This window comes from Acinonyx jubatus, chromosome D2 (assembly GCF_027475565.1).
Source record: "Acinonyx jubatus isolate Ajub_Pintada_27869175 chromosome D2, VMU_Ajub_asm_v1.0, whole genome shotgun sequence".
In the NCBI taxonomy this organism is placed as follows: domain Eukaryota; kingdom Metazoa; phylum Chordata; class Mammalia; order Carnivora; family Felidae; genus Acinonyx; species Acinonyx jubatus.
Window position 1 is genome coordinate 43973429 of NC_069393.1, and position 16825 is coordinate 43990253.

General features: G+C 38.8%; 1 protein-coding gene across 8 annotated transcripts in view; it reads left to right on the forward strand.

Annotated features, from left to right (window-relative positions):
* SHLD2 (shieldin complex subunit 2) overlaps nt 1–16825 on the forward strand; it is a 94004-nt gene that overhangs the window by 26150 nt on the left and 51029 nt on the right. Inside the window, exon 1 of one of the 8 annotated variants that reach the window (XM_053207455.1) lies at nt 14–2588. The exons of the other annotated variants lie outside the window; for them this stretch is intronic. Within the exon in view, the coding sequence (XP_053063430.1) occupies nt 2573–2588 (16 nt within the window). The 5' untranslated portion in view covers nt 14–2572. Of the gene's footprint in view, nt 1–13; nt 2589–16825 lie in introns of those variants that run through there. 8 annotated transcript variants of the gene reach the window in all.

A 16825-nucleotide genomic window follows, 5' to 3' on the forward strand; every position in this document is an offset into this window, starting at 1 on the left:
GATAATTCAATTGGCTGATTTGATATCAAAAAAGAATTTCGGTTATTTAAAGAAGAGTGAATTATTAACTGTGTTAATAATATTTATATCTAACATCACTATAAGCACTTCATGTGCATTATCTTGATTTAAGCCTACCAGTGGTCCTGTGAGAGATACTGTTACGCCCACTTTACTGGCTAGGGACATGGAGCCCAGAAACTTACGGATTTCTGTTGTTGATGCTGAGCATTGGACCAGAGTTTTGGTAGCATGGAAGTAATGTTACTTCTTTCTTACTCTTCCCCCACCCCACCCAAACTCATTCATTCTTGTCATTTTTTACTTTATGGGACAATTTTGTCAGACTTCTTTGTTTCCAGAGGTCAGATTTAGTTGTCAAGGTGGATTTTCTATACTCTTTCCCCATCTTCCATATTTTTCTATGTATATATTTTTTCAAGTTTATACAGTTCAGCAAGTTAAATAGTTTGTCAGGGATTGTTCAAACGAATTCTCAGTCCCCGCCTTCATTCCCCTTTCTCTGAGGTAGCTATCCTCAACTCTTAGCTGTTTGGGATTTACCTGTGGGTTTTTAAGTAATATCGTTGACATACTGACATTACCTGACTTTTCAGTTGAGGGGATAACTTGTGTATAGGAATTTCTGGGTCATTATCACCACTAACTCAACTCAAAAATTTCTACCAGTTGCCCAAAGTTCTGTTTTCTCTCACATCATTTATTCTGTTAGCGTCGTCATCTTGAAGAAATGCCTCCCAGGGCAAGGTGCTCTGGTGTGGGGTAGCTTCTATTTTCTGAGAGCCCAGCTATCATTCCAGGGGTTCTCTTTTCTTTTGTGTTGGATCTTCTATTTCTTCTCTCCTGAGTTGTCTTCTTTCCCGGTTCACTCCCACATTTCACTGAAGAAAGGGAATAGGAACATATTACTCGATACGTTGCATGTCTGAAAGGGCCTTAAATTTTCTCTCAACCTTGATTAATAGTTTGGCTGTGTATTATTGTCAGACTGGAATCATTTGCTTTCAGAATTTTGATGATTTTATTCCACTGTCTTCTAGCTTATACTGTGGCTGTTGAAAGTTTGAAATCATTAACTCCTCACCCATTGTAACCTATTTTTCCATCTTGGGAAGCTTGTAGGATTTTCTCTTTGTTTCTACTGCTTTGACATTTCAAAAAGATATGCTTTAGTATAAGTGTACTTTTGTAATCCATTATGCTGTGCATTCTGTGTTTTCAGACGGGATCGGGTACATTCAGGGTGGTATGGTCATAGACGGCATTCTGTATTTTCAGTTAGCAAACTTACATTAGTTAACTTGGGGACATTTTCTTGAATTATTTAATTGACTTTTTTTTCCTCTAGAGCCTCTACTATACAGATATTAAATTATCTTGACTGGACTTCCAATTTCCTTATTTATTTATTTATTTATTTATTTATTTATTTTTATTATCATCTATTTTATTCTCTATTCTTTCTGATAAGTTTCCCTAAGTTTAATTCCCAAGGTCTCTTTTATATTATTAAAAAAAAATTTTTTTTAATGTTTATTTATTTTTGAGACAGAGAGAGACAGAGCATGAACAGGGGAGGGGCAGAGAGAGAGGGAGACACAGAATCTGAAACAGGCTCCAGGTTCTGAGCTGTCAGCACAGAGCCCAACGTGGGGCTCGAACTCACGGACCGTGAGATCATGACCTGAGCCGAAGTCGGACGCTTAACCTACCGAGCCACCCAGGAGCCCCTCCCAAGGTCTCTTGTAAAAAGCATTGTATTTTGGAGGTGCCTGGCTGGCTCAGTTGGAAGAGATTGAAGATACAAGGAAACCTAAATGAACCAAACTCCAGAAAGTAATGAAAGCTTCACACTAGAGAAGAAACCCATTGCTGCTCTGGGATAGAACAGCCCACAGAGGAGGAACCTTCCAGCAGCAGATGAGGGGAGAGGAGAAACCAGCCACACTTTGGCAGGGTGGGCTGGTGCGGGCTGGTGTGGATGGGCTAGTGTGGATGGGCTAGGATCCTGAGGAGCCCCGGCTGCTCTTATACCAAAGGGCAAGTCTGCACCTGGCCCCAGCTCTCACCTACAGGTCTTCCCTGAATGCTCAGGGGTAATGAACCACACCCCTGGACCAAGTAAGTGAAGCTGACAGAGACCCTACCCGAGGCCCACAGAACTCCCCCTAGTGCACAGCAACTACCCTCAGCAAGCAGGGGGTTGACCTGGAGAGATGAGAGAAACTCCCCAGAAGCACCCCAGGTTTTCAGTTATGGAGGAGGGCTGAAAGCAGGGAAACAGCTGGAGATGACCTCCCCCCAAGAGTCTGGAACTACTCTAATGGAAAACTCGATGCTTCCAGTCCCCAAGGAATGGGGACGGGGCAGGAGAGGTGAGAGAAACTCCTCTAATTCATTCCAGGCTTTCACACAACGTTGGAAGCTGCCCTCCAAAAGGAAGGCTGGGGAGGAAGAACAGGGTTGAGAGAGATCACGTGTGCTGCGGAAAGCAAGGTGTGGGACTGGAAAGTAAAGAAAATTCCCTAACAGATGGGAAAATCTGGCAGTCATGCTTAAAGCAGAGAGTGAGTTCCCAGTCTTTTTCTTTTTTAAAATGAACTTCAGAGGTGCCTGGGTGGCTCAGTCGGTTAAGCATCTGACTCTTGATCTCGGCTCAGGTCCTGATCTCGTGGTTTGTGGGTTCGAGCCCTGCATCAGGCTCTGTGCTGATGGTGTGGAACCTGCTTGGGATTCTGCCTCTCCTTCTCTCTGCACCTTCCCCACTTGTGCTCTCTGACTCTCTCTCTCTCTCTCAAAATAAATAAATAAACTTAAAAAAAATTAAAATGAACTTTGTTTTTTGGAATAGTTTTAGTTTTATGGAAAAATCACAAAGGTAGTACAGAAAGTTCCCTTATGCCCCACACCGAATTTCCCCTATTATTAACACCTATAGTAGTATGGTATATGTACTATAAGTAATGAACTAATATTGATATGTTATTTTTAACTAATATCCATACTTTATTCATATGTTCTTTGACTTTACCTAATGTCCTCTTTCTGTTCTAAGATCCCATCCAGGGTTCCGCGTTACATTTAGTTTTCATGTTTCTTTAGATTCCTCTGGGCTGTGGCAATTTCTCAACTTACCTTGATTTTGATGACCTTGACAGTTTTGAGGAGTATTGTTGAGGCATTTTGTAGAATGTCCCTCTATTAGTATTTGGCTCATATTTTTGTCATAATTAGGATGGGGTTTTAGGTTTTGGGGAGGAAGACCACAGAGATTAATTGTCATTTACTGCACATTGTAGTAAGGGTACATGACTTAGTGGCGTTGATGTTGAGCTTGAGCATGTGATGGAGGTAGTGTTTTTCAAGTTTCTCCTTTTCCCTCTCTTTCCATGCTGTACTCTGTGGAAGGAAGTCACTTGTGCAAAGCCCACACTCAAGAAGTGGGTAGTTACGCTTCCTGTCCTTAAGGGTGGAGTATCTGTGTAAATTATTTGGAGTTCTCCTGTGCGGGAAATTTGTCTCTTTTCCCCTCATTTATTTATTTGTTCAATCATTCTTTTAACAGTATGGACTCATGGATATTTATTTTATACTTGAGCTTATAATCCAATACTACTGTATTTTGTTGGTGAAATTGTTCCACTTCTGGCCATTGGGAGCTGGTTCAATTGGCTCCTATGCCTCTTTGACATACCCCCATCAGTGTGTGTGTGTGTGTATGTGTGTGTGTGGCCACTTTTTTTACTTTTTGGCACTGCTGATGCTCCAGGTTTATCTTCTCTATTTCGTGCCACGGTCCTAGAGTCAGCCTTTTCTCCAAGGAGCCCTGGTTGCTTTAATTGGAGAATGGAGAAACCAAGATCTAGGTGTTAGATGTGCTTGTTGCTACTGAGATGTTGTGCCTGTAGGCCCTCTCAGCTGACAGAGCCAGGAAGTATACTAATCTGTATATATACAAATGAGTTCATATTGACATATCCAACTCAAATCCATTGCCACATAGATCATTCTAAATTCCTCCCCTTGTTTATCTGTAAATTCTTACTCCAGTAGTGAGAAACCTGGTTCACACCATCTGCCATCTGTTTACTTAAATTGTTCAATCACAGTGTACACATAAAAGCACTCCCACAGTTTTGAAAGCCCATGGCTTAGCCGTGAAGCACAGGCAGATCTCTGAAATCCTACCTGGGCTTGGATCCCAGGCCCTGCTCTAGTGAAAGTACTGATTCCCACCCTCTAAATATTTGAAGCCAGTGGTAGACTGTGTCAATCTAATGCTGCATCCAAGCCCAGGCCCAGATTACTTACATATGAGGACATTCTAGTGGCCTGACAGAAGGGTAATGTCTCTTTCTAGAAGTAGAATATTACTTACCTCAATCATTAATGTATTTTTACACAGAATGTCTGTCTTATCATAAAAAATTACAAGACACAAGAAAAGGCAAGAAAATGTGGCCAAATATCAGGAGAGGAAATAGCCAGTAGAAAGAGACCCAAAGATAATCCAGCTGGTGGAATTATCAGATAGGGATTTAAAGATAACTATGAAAAAAAGAATGCTAGAGGATCTAATGGTAAAGGTGGACATTATGCATGAAAAGATGGGGATTTTTAGCAGAGTCTTGGAAACTCTACCAAGGAACCAAACAGAAATTCTAGAAACGAAGGGGCACCTGAGTGGCTCAGTTGGTTAAGCATCCGACTCTTGGTTTTGGTCCAGCTCATGATCTCACGGTTCATGGGTTCAATCCCCACATAAGGCTCTGTGTTGACAGTGAGGAGTCTGCTTGGGATTCTGTGTCTCCTTCTCTCTCTCTCTGCTCCTCCTCTGCTTGCTATCCATCTCTCTCTCAAAATAAATAAAAAAAAATAAATAAACTTAACAAAATTCCAGATATGAAAAATACAATATTAGAAGTGAAGAATGTGTCACATGGGCTTAATATCTTCTTAACATATCAGAAGAAAGGATCAGTGAATGTGAAGACTTGTTGATGGAATATATCCAAATTGATAAACAAGAGAACAGAGAGTTGGGGAGAGGGAGGAAAGAACTCTTCCACCTATGGGATAATGTCAGTCTAATGTGTGTATAACTGGAATCTTAGAAAGAAGAGAGAAGTGGCAGAAGACATATTTGAAGAGACCATGGTCAAGAACTTCTAAAATTGATGAAATACTTTAGTTGACAGAATCAAGAAGTTCAGCAAGCCCTAAGTAGTCTAAATGCAAATCAAAACAAAGGAAACCCAACAACAACAAAATTCCAGACCTACGCACATCATAATCAAACTACTGAAAACTAAAGAGCAGATTGCACAAGCAGCCGAATAGAAGATACAGTATATACATGGGAATAACAGTATGGGTTATGGCTAACTACTCATCAAAAAAAACTGGAGGCGGGGCACCTGGGTGGCTCAGTTGGTTGAGCATCTGACTTTGGCTCAGGTCATGATCTCGCAGTCTGTAGGTTCATGCCCTGTGTGAGACTCTGTGCTGACAGCTCAGAGCCTGGAACCTGCTTTGGATTCTGTGTCTCCCTGTTTCACTGCCCCTCCCCTGCTCACGCTCTCTCTCTCTTTCTCTCTCTCTCTCTCTCAAAAATAAGTAAAAACATAAAAAAAATTAAAAAAAAAAAGAAAAAACTGGAGGCTTAAAGACAATGGGATGATAGCCATAAATAAATGTGCTGAAGGGGAAAAAAAAAAAACCCTGTCAACCTAGAATTCTATGTTGAGCATAAATAGTCTATAGAAATCAAGGTAACACAAAGATATTTTCACACAGATTAAAAAGTGACAGAATTTGGGTCATCTGGGTGACTCAGTCGGTTAAGCATCTGACTCTTGATTTCAGCTGAGGTCATGATCTCATAGTTTGTGGAATTGAGCCCCGTGTTGGGTTTTGCACTGACAGTGCGGAGCCTGCTTGGGAACCCCTCTCTTTCTCTCTCTCTGTACCTCCCTGGCGTGCATGGCGCCTCCATGGCGTACTCTCTCTCTCTCTCTCTCAAAATAAATAAACTTAAAACAAAGATGAAAGAATTTGTCTCTAGTAGATCTGAACTGCCAAAAAGTGCTAAAAAATGTTCTACGAGGTAAAGATGAAAGAGACCAGATGGAACCTTGGGTATACAGAAAAGAACAAAGAACAGCAGAAATGGTAAATAGTGGCACAAATACATAGAAAAACTTTTTGGTACCTTTTTGGATAATGTATACACATAGGCTATTGGCTATGTATAATATATGCACACAGACTATTGGCTATTTAAAGCAAAAATATTAACATTTGTGGGGTTCACAACTTATATAGAAATAGAGTATAATACCATGAGGATGCCACAAGAGGGAAATGGAATTATGCTGTCATAAATTTCATAGACTGAATTAGTATACTTTTATTTGTAGGTAGACCATAATAACTTACAGCAGGTGCATATTTTAATCTGGAGAGCAACCACTAAAAAATAACACAGAGAGAGTTATTATAAAAATGGTACATCTTCCTGTGCAGGATCAACTGCTTTGAAAATTGCCCTCCTATTGTAAACTAGAAAACAGGATTAAAGTATACGAAACAAATATTTTTAGACATTGGAAAACAGTGCAGGATGGCAAGCCTTGAAATAAATGACATGAGCACTATAGGTGCCCCAGCATACTGCCTGTAGGCACTTTCTAGATTGCAGCACAGAGTAAGGAAACCCCAGTGGAACCCAGGAGAGATTAGAGAAGTTAAGACAACTAAAATTTGTGGGGTAAAAAAACTGGAGCAGAGAGTACTACACAGAAATTCATAGAACTAAGAGATCTCTGGAGATCTATAGAAGGGTCCTTTAGAATCTTTTGTTGAATACTCATCTGCATATGCAAAGTATGAAACCACATAATGCTGGAGAAAGCCACACTGGAACTCAGTACACCGAACACTTCCAGGAGCTCACACAGAGATTGGAATAGTGTGTGTTTCTACTAGGCATGAAGGGAGGGACTGTTTCATACATGGACACTGGCTGGAAATCTTGGAGTGGGGTTAAATTAGCCATAGACTGCAGCCCTATCTAAACTCACCCTAACAAAGCTCAGAAGCAAGTTAGGAAAGTGTCAAATGAATTGCAAGTAACTCAACCGTGTACCCAAACTAAATCCATCGCTCTTTAAAGGAATACAGCCAATACATAAAAGCCAACACCCAACAATTAGAATGTCCAGTGATGGAAGAATAATTTCTACCACTTTTATGTGTCCAAGGACTTGTATTTGGGGCATATAAAGAACTGCAAAAGCCCAACAGCAAAATGAGCAAAAGAGGAATAGTCCAGTAACAAAATGAGGAAAAGACATGAACAGACTTCCCAAAGGAGGATATACTAATGGCCAATAAACATTTGCAAAGGCTGTCAACATCACTTAGTCAACAGGGAAATAATGCAATGTAAACTCACACTGAGATACCATTTCACACCGTCTAGAATTACTAACAAAAGAAAGACTAAGTATACTAAGCACTGGGATGATGTGATACAACTGGAACCATACATTGCTGGTGGTTGTGTAAAAGGGTACAGTTACTTTGGAGAACTGTTTGGCAGTTTCTGATGAAATTAAATACATATCTATCTGATGATTTGTCAGTTCTCCTAGATATTTAATGAAGGGAAATGAAAAATATGTCCTTGAAATTATGAATTCAAAACTGTTCATAGCAGCCTTATTCACCATAGCTAAAAAAATTGAAAGCAACTGAAATGTCTGTCTGTAGCAAAATGGAGAAAAAAAAATTGCGATGTGTTCACAGTAGCCAACAACAGATTGGCCCAGCAACACAGATGAATCTCAAAACCATTGTGTGAAGTGAAAGGAATTAGACATTAATGAACGGAGTATATGGTTTATATGAAATCCAAGAAAAAACAAAACTATTCTACACTGATAGAGATCAGGAAATAATTACAGACTGGAGAGGGAGGGAAATTGTTTAGAAAAGGACAGGGAAGGGGCATCTGACTGGCTTAGTCAGTAGAGCATCTGACTACTGATCTTCAGGTCATGAGTTTGAGCCCCATGTTGGGTACAGAGATTACTTGGGAAAAAAAAAAAAAAAAAGGACAGGAGAGAACTTCCTGAGGTCCATGCAAATGTGCCATATCTTGTTTCAGGTGATGGTTACATGGGTGTAGACACTTGTCAATAGTCACTGAACAGAACCTGTAAGTTCTGTGCCTATTATTGAATGTTTAACTATACTTCAGCTTTTAAAAAATAATAAACAAGAGTCTGGGGGAAGAATATTAATGCAAGTGTGCTTGGGTGCTGGGGTATACTTTAAGGATATTAAAGGTAAAAGGGAGAAAGTGTAAGGTTAGGTCAGGTAGGTAGCTCTGTCATCCAAAACTGTTTTTTTCAACCAGCTAAGCAACAGGTTTTAAATTTTTGAATATTTAATTTCTTGGAAGCTTATCGTCTCCTTGCCAGGTGGTTAAAGTAAAAAGTGAGAGAGAAGATAGAAGAGGTGAGGGGTAGGAGGAGGAAGGGATGGGAGGCAGGGAGAGAGGATTGGGGCAGATAGGAAGGAAGGAAGGGATAAAAAAAAAAGATGTTTTCTTAAAAGCCATTTATTATTTACTTCATTAAGTTACAGTGAACTTTCCCAGTGGAATCCTTTGATAGTGAAGCGTCTTTATACTGAAGTTTTGTTTTTTTCACACCTGTTTAGATAAGTCAGTGCTTTGTGAGGATATTTCATGATTCAATGGCAGGGTCCTAGCTTGGATTCTAGGTGCACAGATGTGTGAAGACAGAAAAGGGACATCGAGAACAGTGGTTAGGAACATAGGCTCCTACTTCCTGCATTCCAGTCTCTGCTCCACTACCTTCAGATTGTGTGACCCGGGGCATGTGTTCAGAGTGAGCCGGAGGGGAAAAAGGGAAACCAATTAGACTATTATTGCCAATTATCCAGACCATGGTGGTTTGAACCAGGGCAGTGGCAGGCGAAGGTGGAGCAAAGTGGCCAAATTCTGAATGAATTTTAAAGGGAGGGCTAAAAGCATTCGATGACCAATTGGAAGTTATGAGAAAAAGAAAGCAATCAGTGAGGATGCCAAGCTCTTTGGCTTGAGGAACTGGAAGGATGAAGTTGCCATTTGCTGAGTGTGACGTTTTATAAAGCAAGGTCATGGCTTAAGTTGCAAAGTTGTTTTTTGTTTTGTTTTGTTTTTTCCCTTGATTTTGTTTTGTTTTTCATATTTTTAGGGAGTGGGTGGAGATGATAGCAAGCACAGGGGTTGGCAGGCAGACCCCTGGGACCCACCTTATGTGTATGAGATTGTGATTTCCTTTCTCAGAGTTTAGTCCTTTTGCTGTGGGGGAGGGGGATGTGAAGTGTGATATTTTAGGGTATATTTAGGATTTCTCATTCGACTGGAATTCCTGAGAAAGCATGAGCCTTGGACAAGTTAACGTCTTGCTGTCTGGAATGTTTTGTGGGAAGACTGGATCCAGAAGTTTTAGTACCATTGTCTGCTGCTTCATTACCCAGAACTTGACAGCCATAGGCCCCTTTTTCCCCTTAGTTACCAAACATATTAATTCTTTTCTCTACCTCATTTAATTCTTTGTTGTGAGATTCTCAAATGCATATTATAAGTTTTAGATACTATTCAACCTAATTTCCATTAGTATTTCATTACTTGAGAAGTCATAAAGGAAAAACTGAACAGAATGTTTCCTTTCTCCCTTAAATTGTTCCTATTATTAAAATGTTTCTGATAAAATGTATCAGGAAGCACACTCTTCACTGCTAGAGCATTTATTCATGTAGTTGTGTGGTTCTTAACTTGGTGACTGTATAATTTATCTCTAAACCAGTGAAAAGGGAAACGGAACAGGACACCAGGATAGCATGCTTAACCTAGGACTCTTCTGGGCAAAGCCAAATGTCTGGCCACCACATTCTTACGGTAAAAAAGCAGCTAGATTAAAGTTTGCTTCCTGTTTAAATTCTTGGACTTGACCGGGAGAAGGGTGAATGCCTGGAATAGGGAGCGGGAAGGAGAAAGTCCTGCAGTGTTGCCGTGGGACTAAGGATGCTCCCTGCACTGTGTGGACCTTTCGTGGCTATGGGCCCATGACAGACGCCTCACTTGAAGAGCAGAGTGTTGCAAATTAAGTCAAGGTTATGCAAGGAGATTTAGGGAATCAGTTGTCTGCTCACAGGTTTGTTTTAGTAGCTGTTAGTTTACCTACAAGAATGAGTAATAGCTTTAAAAAAAAAAAAGAAAGAAAGAATGAGTACTAGCTTTAAACTTCAACTGCTTTTGTTTTTAGGACAAATACTGTATCTTTTAACCTTTCATAAGTCACCTAAAGTGTGGTACTGTTCTGTCATCTTAAATGGGAAATTCTGGTACTAGCATTTAGTAGCTATTGATGATTGTTTGGAGTAGAGTTCAACATGAATGTACGTAATACATGGGTTATTAGTACTCCATGTCACTTCTTAGCACAATGACATAAGGTAACAAATTGGATTAATTAAATGAGGTTAAAGTGTAGAAAAGCTATTTTTTTTTTTCACTACCACTTGTATCAGTTACTATGGAGAACACATTTTTCTGACATAGGAGGGGAAATGGTTTTTAACTTCAAGGTAAATGGTGGTACATTGAATACTGTATTTTAAAATATAGGGGTGTCTGGTGGGTCAGTTGGTTAAGTGTCTGACTTTGACTAAGGTCATAATCTCATAATTCGTGAGTTCAAGCCCTGTGTTGGGCTCTGTGCTGACAGCTCAGAGCCTGAAGCCTGCTTCTGATTCTGTGTCTCCCTCTCTGTCCCTCCCCTGCTCATGTTGTCTCTCTCAAAAACAAATAAACATTAACAAAAAAATTTTTTTTAAATATAAAATTCTTCCATATACAATTTTCTATAGTCTCCTTGTTTTATATCAGTATACTAAGAAAAAATATATTACATGTGTTCATGATTTTTAAAAATTTTATTTATTAAAAAAATTTTTTAATGTTTATTTTTGAGAGGGAGAGAGAGAGGGAGAGGGTCAGAGAGAGAGGGAGACACAGAATCTGAAGCAAGCTCCAAGCTCTGAGCTGTCAGCACAGAGCCCGATGCGGGGCTTGAACTCATCATGAACCATGAGATCATGACCTGGGCCGAAGTCGGCCACTTAACCGACTGAGCCACCCAGGTTCCTCAATTTATTTAAAGTAATCTATACCTGTGCTGAGCAGAGTGGCGCAGCAGAAGTGTACTGGGCCCGTGAAGTAATATATACCCAATGTGGGGCTTGAACTCACAACCCTGAGATCAAGAGTTGCATGCTTTTCCACTGAAGAGCTGGGCACCCCCTCTTCATGATTTTTTTTTTTAATGTTTATTTATTTTTGAGAGAGAGAGAGACAGAGCATGAGCAGGGGAGGGGCAGAGAGAGAGGAAGACACAGAATCTGAAGCAGGCTCTAGGCTCTGAGCTGTCAGCACAGAGCCCAATGTAGGTCTTGAATCCACAAACCATGAGATCATGACCTGAGCTGAAGTCAGATGCTTAACCGGCTGAGCCACCCAGGCGCACCCCCCTTTGTGATTTTTAATGGCTGTGTATGGCTGTGGAGTTTGCCTTTGTATGGCTGTGCCATAATTTATTTAACAGACCTCAATGGATGCACATTTTCATCACTTTTTATTTTTTTTTAATTTTTTTAATGTTTGTTTTCGGGAGAGGGAGAGAGAGAGAGGGAAAGAGAACGAGGGAGTGAGCAAACGGGGGCGGGGGACAGAGAGAGAGGGAAACACAGAATCCAAAGCAGGCTCCAGGCTCTGAGCTGTCAGCACAGAGCTCAACGTGGGGCTCGAACCCATGAACCATGAGATCATGACCTGAGCTGAAGTCAGATGCTTAACCTACTGAGCCACCCAGACACCCTCTCACTTTCTCCTTTTTAACATTTTACACAATGCTGCTATGAATATCCTTGTAGCTAAATACGTGAGAGTGTATCTGATGTTTTTCCCTTTGGGTTAAACTCCTAGGAGTGCAATTGTGGGGCCAAAGGGATGCAGAATTTTAAGACTTTTAACATATATTGCCGTATTGTCCTCCAGAAAGGCTTTACTAGTTTAAACCCGTCAGTAGAAGTCATTTTCCTGTAACTTTGTATCCTTTAAATGAATCCCTGCTAGTTTGATAGGTAGTAATTTTTTCTCATTAATTTATACATTTTTCGTTCATGTTATTAGGAGGACAAAAGTTTTCTTTGTTTTTAACCATGTATTTTTTCTGTACTATGTATCTGCTCATCTTCTGATCTCATTTTCTTATTACTTTGTGTGCCTGGGTGCACACATGCTTGCATAGCTCCTCATAAATTAAGGATAGTCATCCAAATATAATTTAAAATTTACTATTTTTTTCTATTTAGATATATCTAGGGAAATGCAAATGAAACAGCAGTAAACTACCTCACAATACCCTTACTAGTACAATTATTTTTTCAGACGCTAACAAAGTTGTATAAAGCTGGAACCCTCAGCTGTCCTGTGTGGCTTTATAAACTGTTCAGTTCTTTTGCAAATGACACAATAATACATTTTAAGAGCGGTAACAATGGACATGTCTTTGACCCAATAATCCCGCGCCTGGGAGATTACCACAAGATAATAATTGAAACGTGATGGTCAATGCCCCAAATCATTTATTGCAACAATGACTATACTAGTGACAAGTTAGAAACAAATTAATGAATTGGAGATTAATGGTTAACTAAATTAGATTCATCACTGAATTATTAAGCTAGCATTAAAAATGATTAGGAACATTATAGACTGACATACAACGGTGGCCATATAAAACTGTGGAAACAGAATACGAACTTATTTCAATTTTATAGTTATAACTGTATAAAAATATACATAAAAAAACAAAACCTTGGAGGAAATACAATGGCTTGGTTTTTGTTTGTGTTACCAAGTGTGTGTGTATAGAGTGTCCAGGTTTTAAGACTAACATTTACTGAGTGAGTACTGTGTCCATCCCACAATAACACTGTAAGACAGGGATTGATGTTATTCTCATTTGACAGGTAAAGAAACTTGATTCCCATGTGACCTATAAAGAAATTTAACTTTTTGTTATGGATGTTTTCAAATATATATAAAAGTAGCAAAATGAACCCTGTGTAACGATCACCTAGCTTCTACAATTTCAAGTTTACATTTTTAGTAAAGTCATAGAATAGGGTTGTAACCCATATACCCTACTCTAAAACCCATGTTTCTCATTACAGTCCTGTCTTGACTCTTCATTTTGTCATTTGATGCTATTGAATATCTATGATGCTTACTGGTTTTGGTAAAATAGACGTACAAAGGCATTATAACTGAAATTTATAGGTTGGTAATAAGATGGAGAAAGCACTCTCTTTAAACCACATATATTTTGTAATAAGCATTTTTAGTTGCAGTGTTCTGCAAAGACAAAACTTGCTGATACAGTTCATCCTGCTTTATAAATCTTTGACCCATTCATCAGACTCTGACCACTCTAAAGATAAAGGATTATGGTTGTATTGGTCTTTCTGACTGAAGTGGCCTTCTGCAGATTGAGAAATTGTGTAATTATTAACTACAGTAATGGATATGTACTTGCAAGTTTCATCTGGTATCTTAATGAGCTTTAACCCTCTGAGTACACCCAAAACATATCCTAGAATCATTGAAATTTATCGGTTGTCTATAACAACTCTCCAGTCTGTGTATTTTTGCTTTGATAAATATTTTGTTTCCCCTGCTCTCGCCTAGGATGCCCACATCCCATTCCCTTGTTCACATACTCACAACTCCTATAAATTACTGGATTTCATAGCAGCAGCCTTAGGTATAAAGACTTTGTAAAAAATTACTGTTTTTTTTTAAATTTTTTTTTTTAACGTTTATTTATTTTTGAGACAGGGAGAGACAGAGCATGAACGGGGGAGGGTCAGAGAGAGAGGGAGACACAGAATCTGAAACAGGCTCCAGGCTCTGAGCTGTCAGCACAGAACCCAACGCGGGGCTCGAACTCATGGACCGCGAGATCATGACCTGAGCTGAAGTCGGATGCCCAACCGACTGAGCCACCCAGGCGCCCCAAAATTACTGTTTTTTAAATTAACAGGACCATACTTTCTAGTCCATTTTTTTTGGTGTGTGTGTGGGAAGTTCCACACTTGTGTTTTATAGAACTGATTCATTTCAGACATCTCTTTTCCCAGGAGATCTTTTCTGAACTCTCAAGATGCCCTGTGTCACCTCTGTGCACTTCCCCATCCTCCCCTGTCTAGAGGGCACATAGAGCTCTAAATCTTGGGGACTTATGGCCTCATGGCCCTGTAACCATAAACCATACTAGAGTTGAGTCGAAGGACTGTGTAATCCAGGCTAGATATAAGGTCATTTAGTCAGATTTTCCCTTCAAGAAAGCTACATAGAACGTTGCTTTTTTTTTTTTATCTACTGTGATTGTGTCAAATATAGTGAAACTAGAAATGTGTCTGATAATAGGGAGAGTGGTTGGTTAAATATAGATTGGTAAAGCATAATTGGATATTTAGTAGTTAAATGAAGGAGATTGGATGAAATTCTGCAGAGTTGTGTGGAGTGAAAAGAAGATGGTCCAAGGAAAAAGAAAGAAGAACCAGAGAGGTAGAAGAAACAGGAAAGCATAGCATTCTAGAAACAAAGGAAAGAGAGTTTTATGATTGGAGTAGTCCTGTACTGTGAGTGCTTATTTGACAATTTGGACTTCACTGTTGTCTTAACAGAGATAAGAAATAGAAGTCCGTTTGCAGGACATTTAGGAGAAAAGGTTAAGTAAGGACACAGAAGCAGTGAGTGTCTTAAACTCTCTGTAAAAACGTTCTGGAGATTAAAAACGTTCTGTAGCTGGTGTCTCTTGGGTAAGGCAACTAAAGCTGCTTTCCTGGGTCCTGTGCTGGAGTGGGGGCAAGGGGACTTGGGGGCTGTATTGTACTCCTTTTTTTTTTTTCTGTACTTATTTAAATTTAGTTTCAAAATTTTGTCGTTAACTGTAGTCCAAAGAGCCTATGAAAAATGTAGATAATAGGCAGTCCTATTTTGGTTGGTAGCCCCCACCTTCTGCTTTCTAGGCACACCCCTGCATTTAATCCCATGGCAGTTCAATGTCACTATTGTGAATTGTCATTTTATCTCTCTCATCAGACTATTAAAACTCCCTGTTGTTATCGCTGAGTTCCCACTACTTAGCATAATGTCTGGCACATAGTATTGAGTAGGTATTTGTTATGTGAATGACTGAATGAAGAAACCAACAATTATCTGTCTCTTAAGCACAAAGTAATTCCAACTTGATGCTCTCACAGAAAAAAAAAAAAAGAATGTTTCAGGAAAGAGGGACTTACAAACAGTTTCAAGTAGTAGTAAGATAAGGATCAAATACTGACCTTTGGATTTAGCTATTAGAGGGCATTGTTTTCATAGTAAAAAGTGTTCTAGCAAGATGCGTGGAGTAAGAGCTGTATTCAAGTGAGTTGAAGAATAAATGGGAAATAAGAACATAGAAACAAAATAGAAGTTTGCTTTTTTGTTTTGTTTTTTAAAGATTTGAGATTAAAGGGAAGAAACCATTGGAGAGAAACCCAAAGATTTAAGAGAAGGGAGGTCATTATCATAGTAATTTTATACATTTTATTTGAAAATAAGTATTCTCACCTGCTTGTCAGTCTGTTTTATTTCTCCTTCTGCTTGGTTTGAACACATCTTCACAACTTGAAGGTTTTTGCTCTGCTATTTGGGGGCCCCCTAGTGGCCAATCTGGATAATGATATATAAGTAGTAAATTGTTGATTGGTCCAACATATAAATTATTCCTTACACAGGTTATTCTTTCTGTGGATTAGACAAGGGTGGGATATGTAGTTATGGTAATTAGTGATGCTTACTTCTCTTTTATTTGTCAAAACTTGACACCTAAACACTATAATTTTGTTTCTATGGTAATAATTCATTATTGTGAACCTTGAAAATTGCAGTGTATCTTTGTTTAGCTGCTAACGCATTAATAACTGCCATCATTGTGCTCAATTCTTACTCTGCAATGTTAGATTTGGGTCCTTTGTTCTACAACTATTGGAACATCATATTCAGTTTGAAGATTGTAAAAGAAAAACCTGAATTACCAAGCAAAAAGGATTTAATTATTATGAAAATAATGCATATTCATTATTCATCACAATAAAACTTTTAAAATAGAGAAAAAATTTAAAAATCATCCTTAATATTGCTTCTCAATGTTTTTCTTTCTAGGATTTTTTAATATTAAAATATTTTTGAACAATATAAGGAACACCTCTTTAACCACACCACACTAAAAAACAAAAAACAAAAAAAAACATGTTCAGAACAGTTCAAGCCCTTTACTCTTTACCTATTATATCCCCATTCCTCTCTCCCAAAGTTAACCACAATCCTGAATTTGGTGTTTTATACTCAGGCATATTTAAAAATGAATATATTGTAATTCAATACAGAGAGTAGCTATACTTGTGGTGAACATAGCATAATGTATAAACTTGTCAAATCACTAAGTTGCATATCTGAAACTAATGTAACATTGTGTGTCAACTATACTCAAATTTTAAAAAATACAAAAAATATTCAATATATTGATACCAAAAGTTACATATTTTTCAAATTGTTTCCTTCATTTAAAATTATATTTGTAAGATGTATCCATGCTGACCTGTAACTGCTTTTTACTGC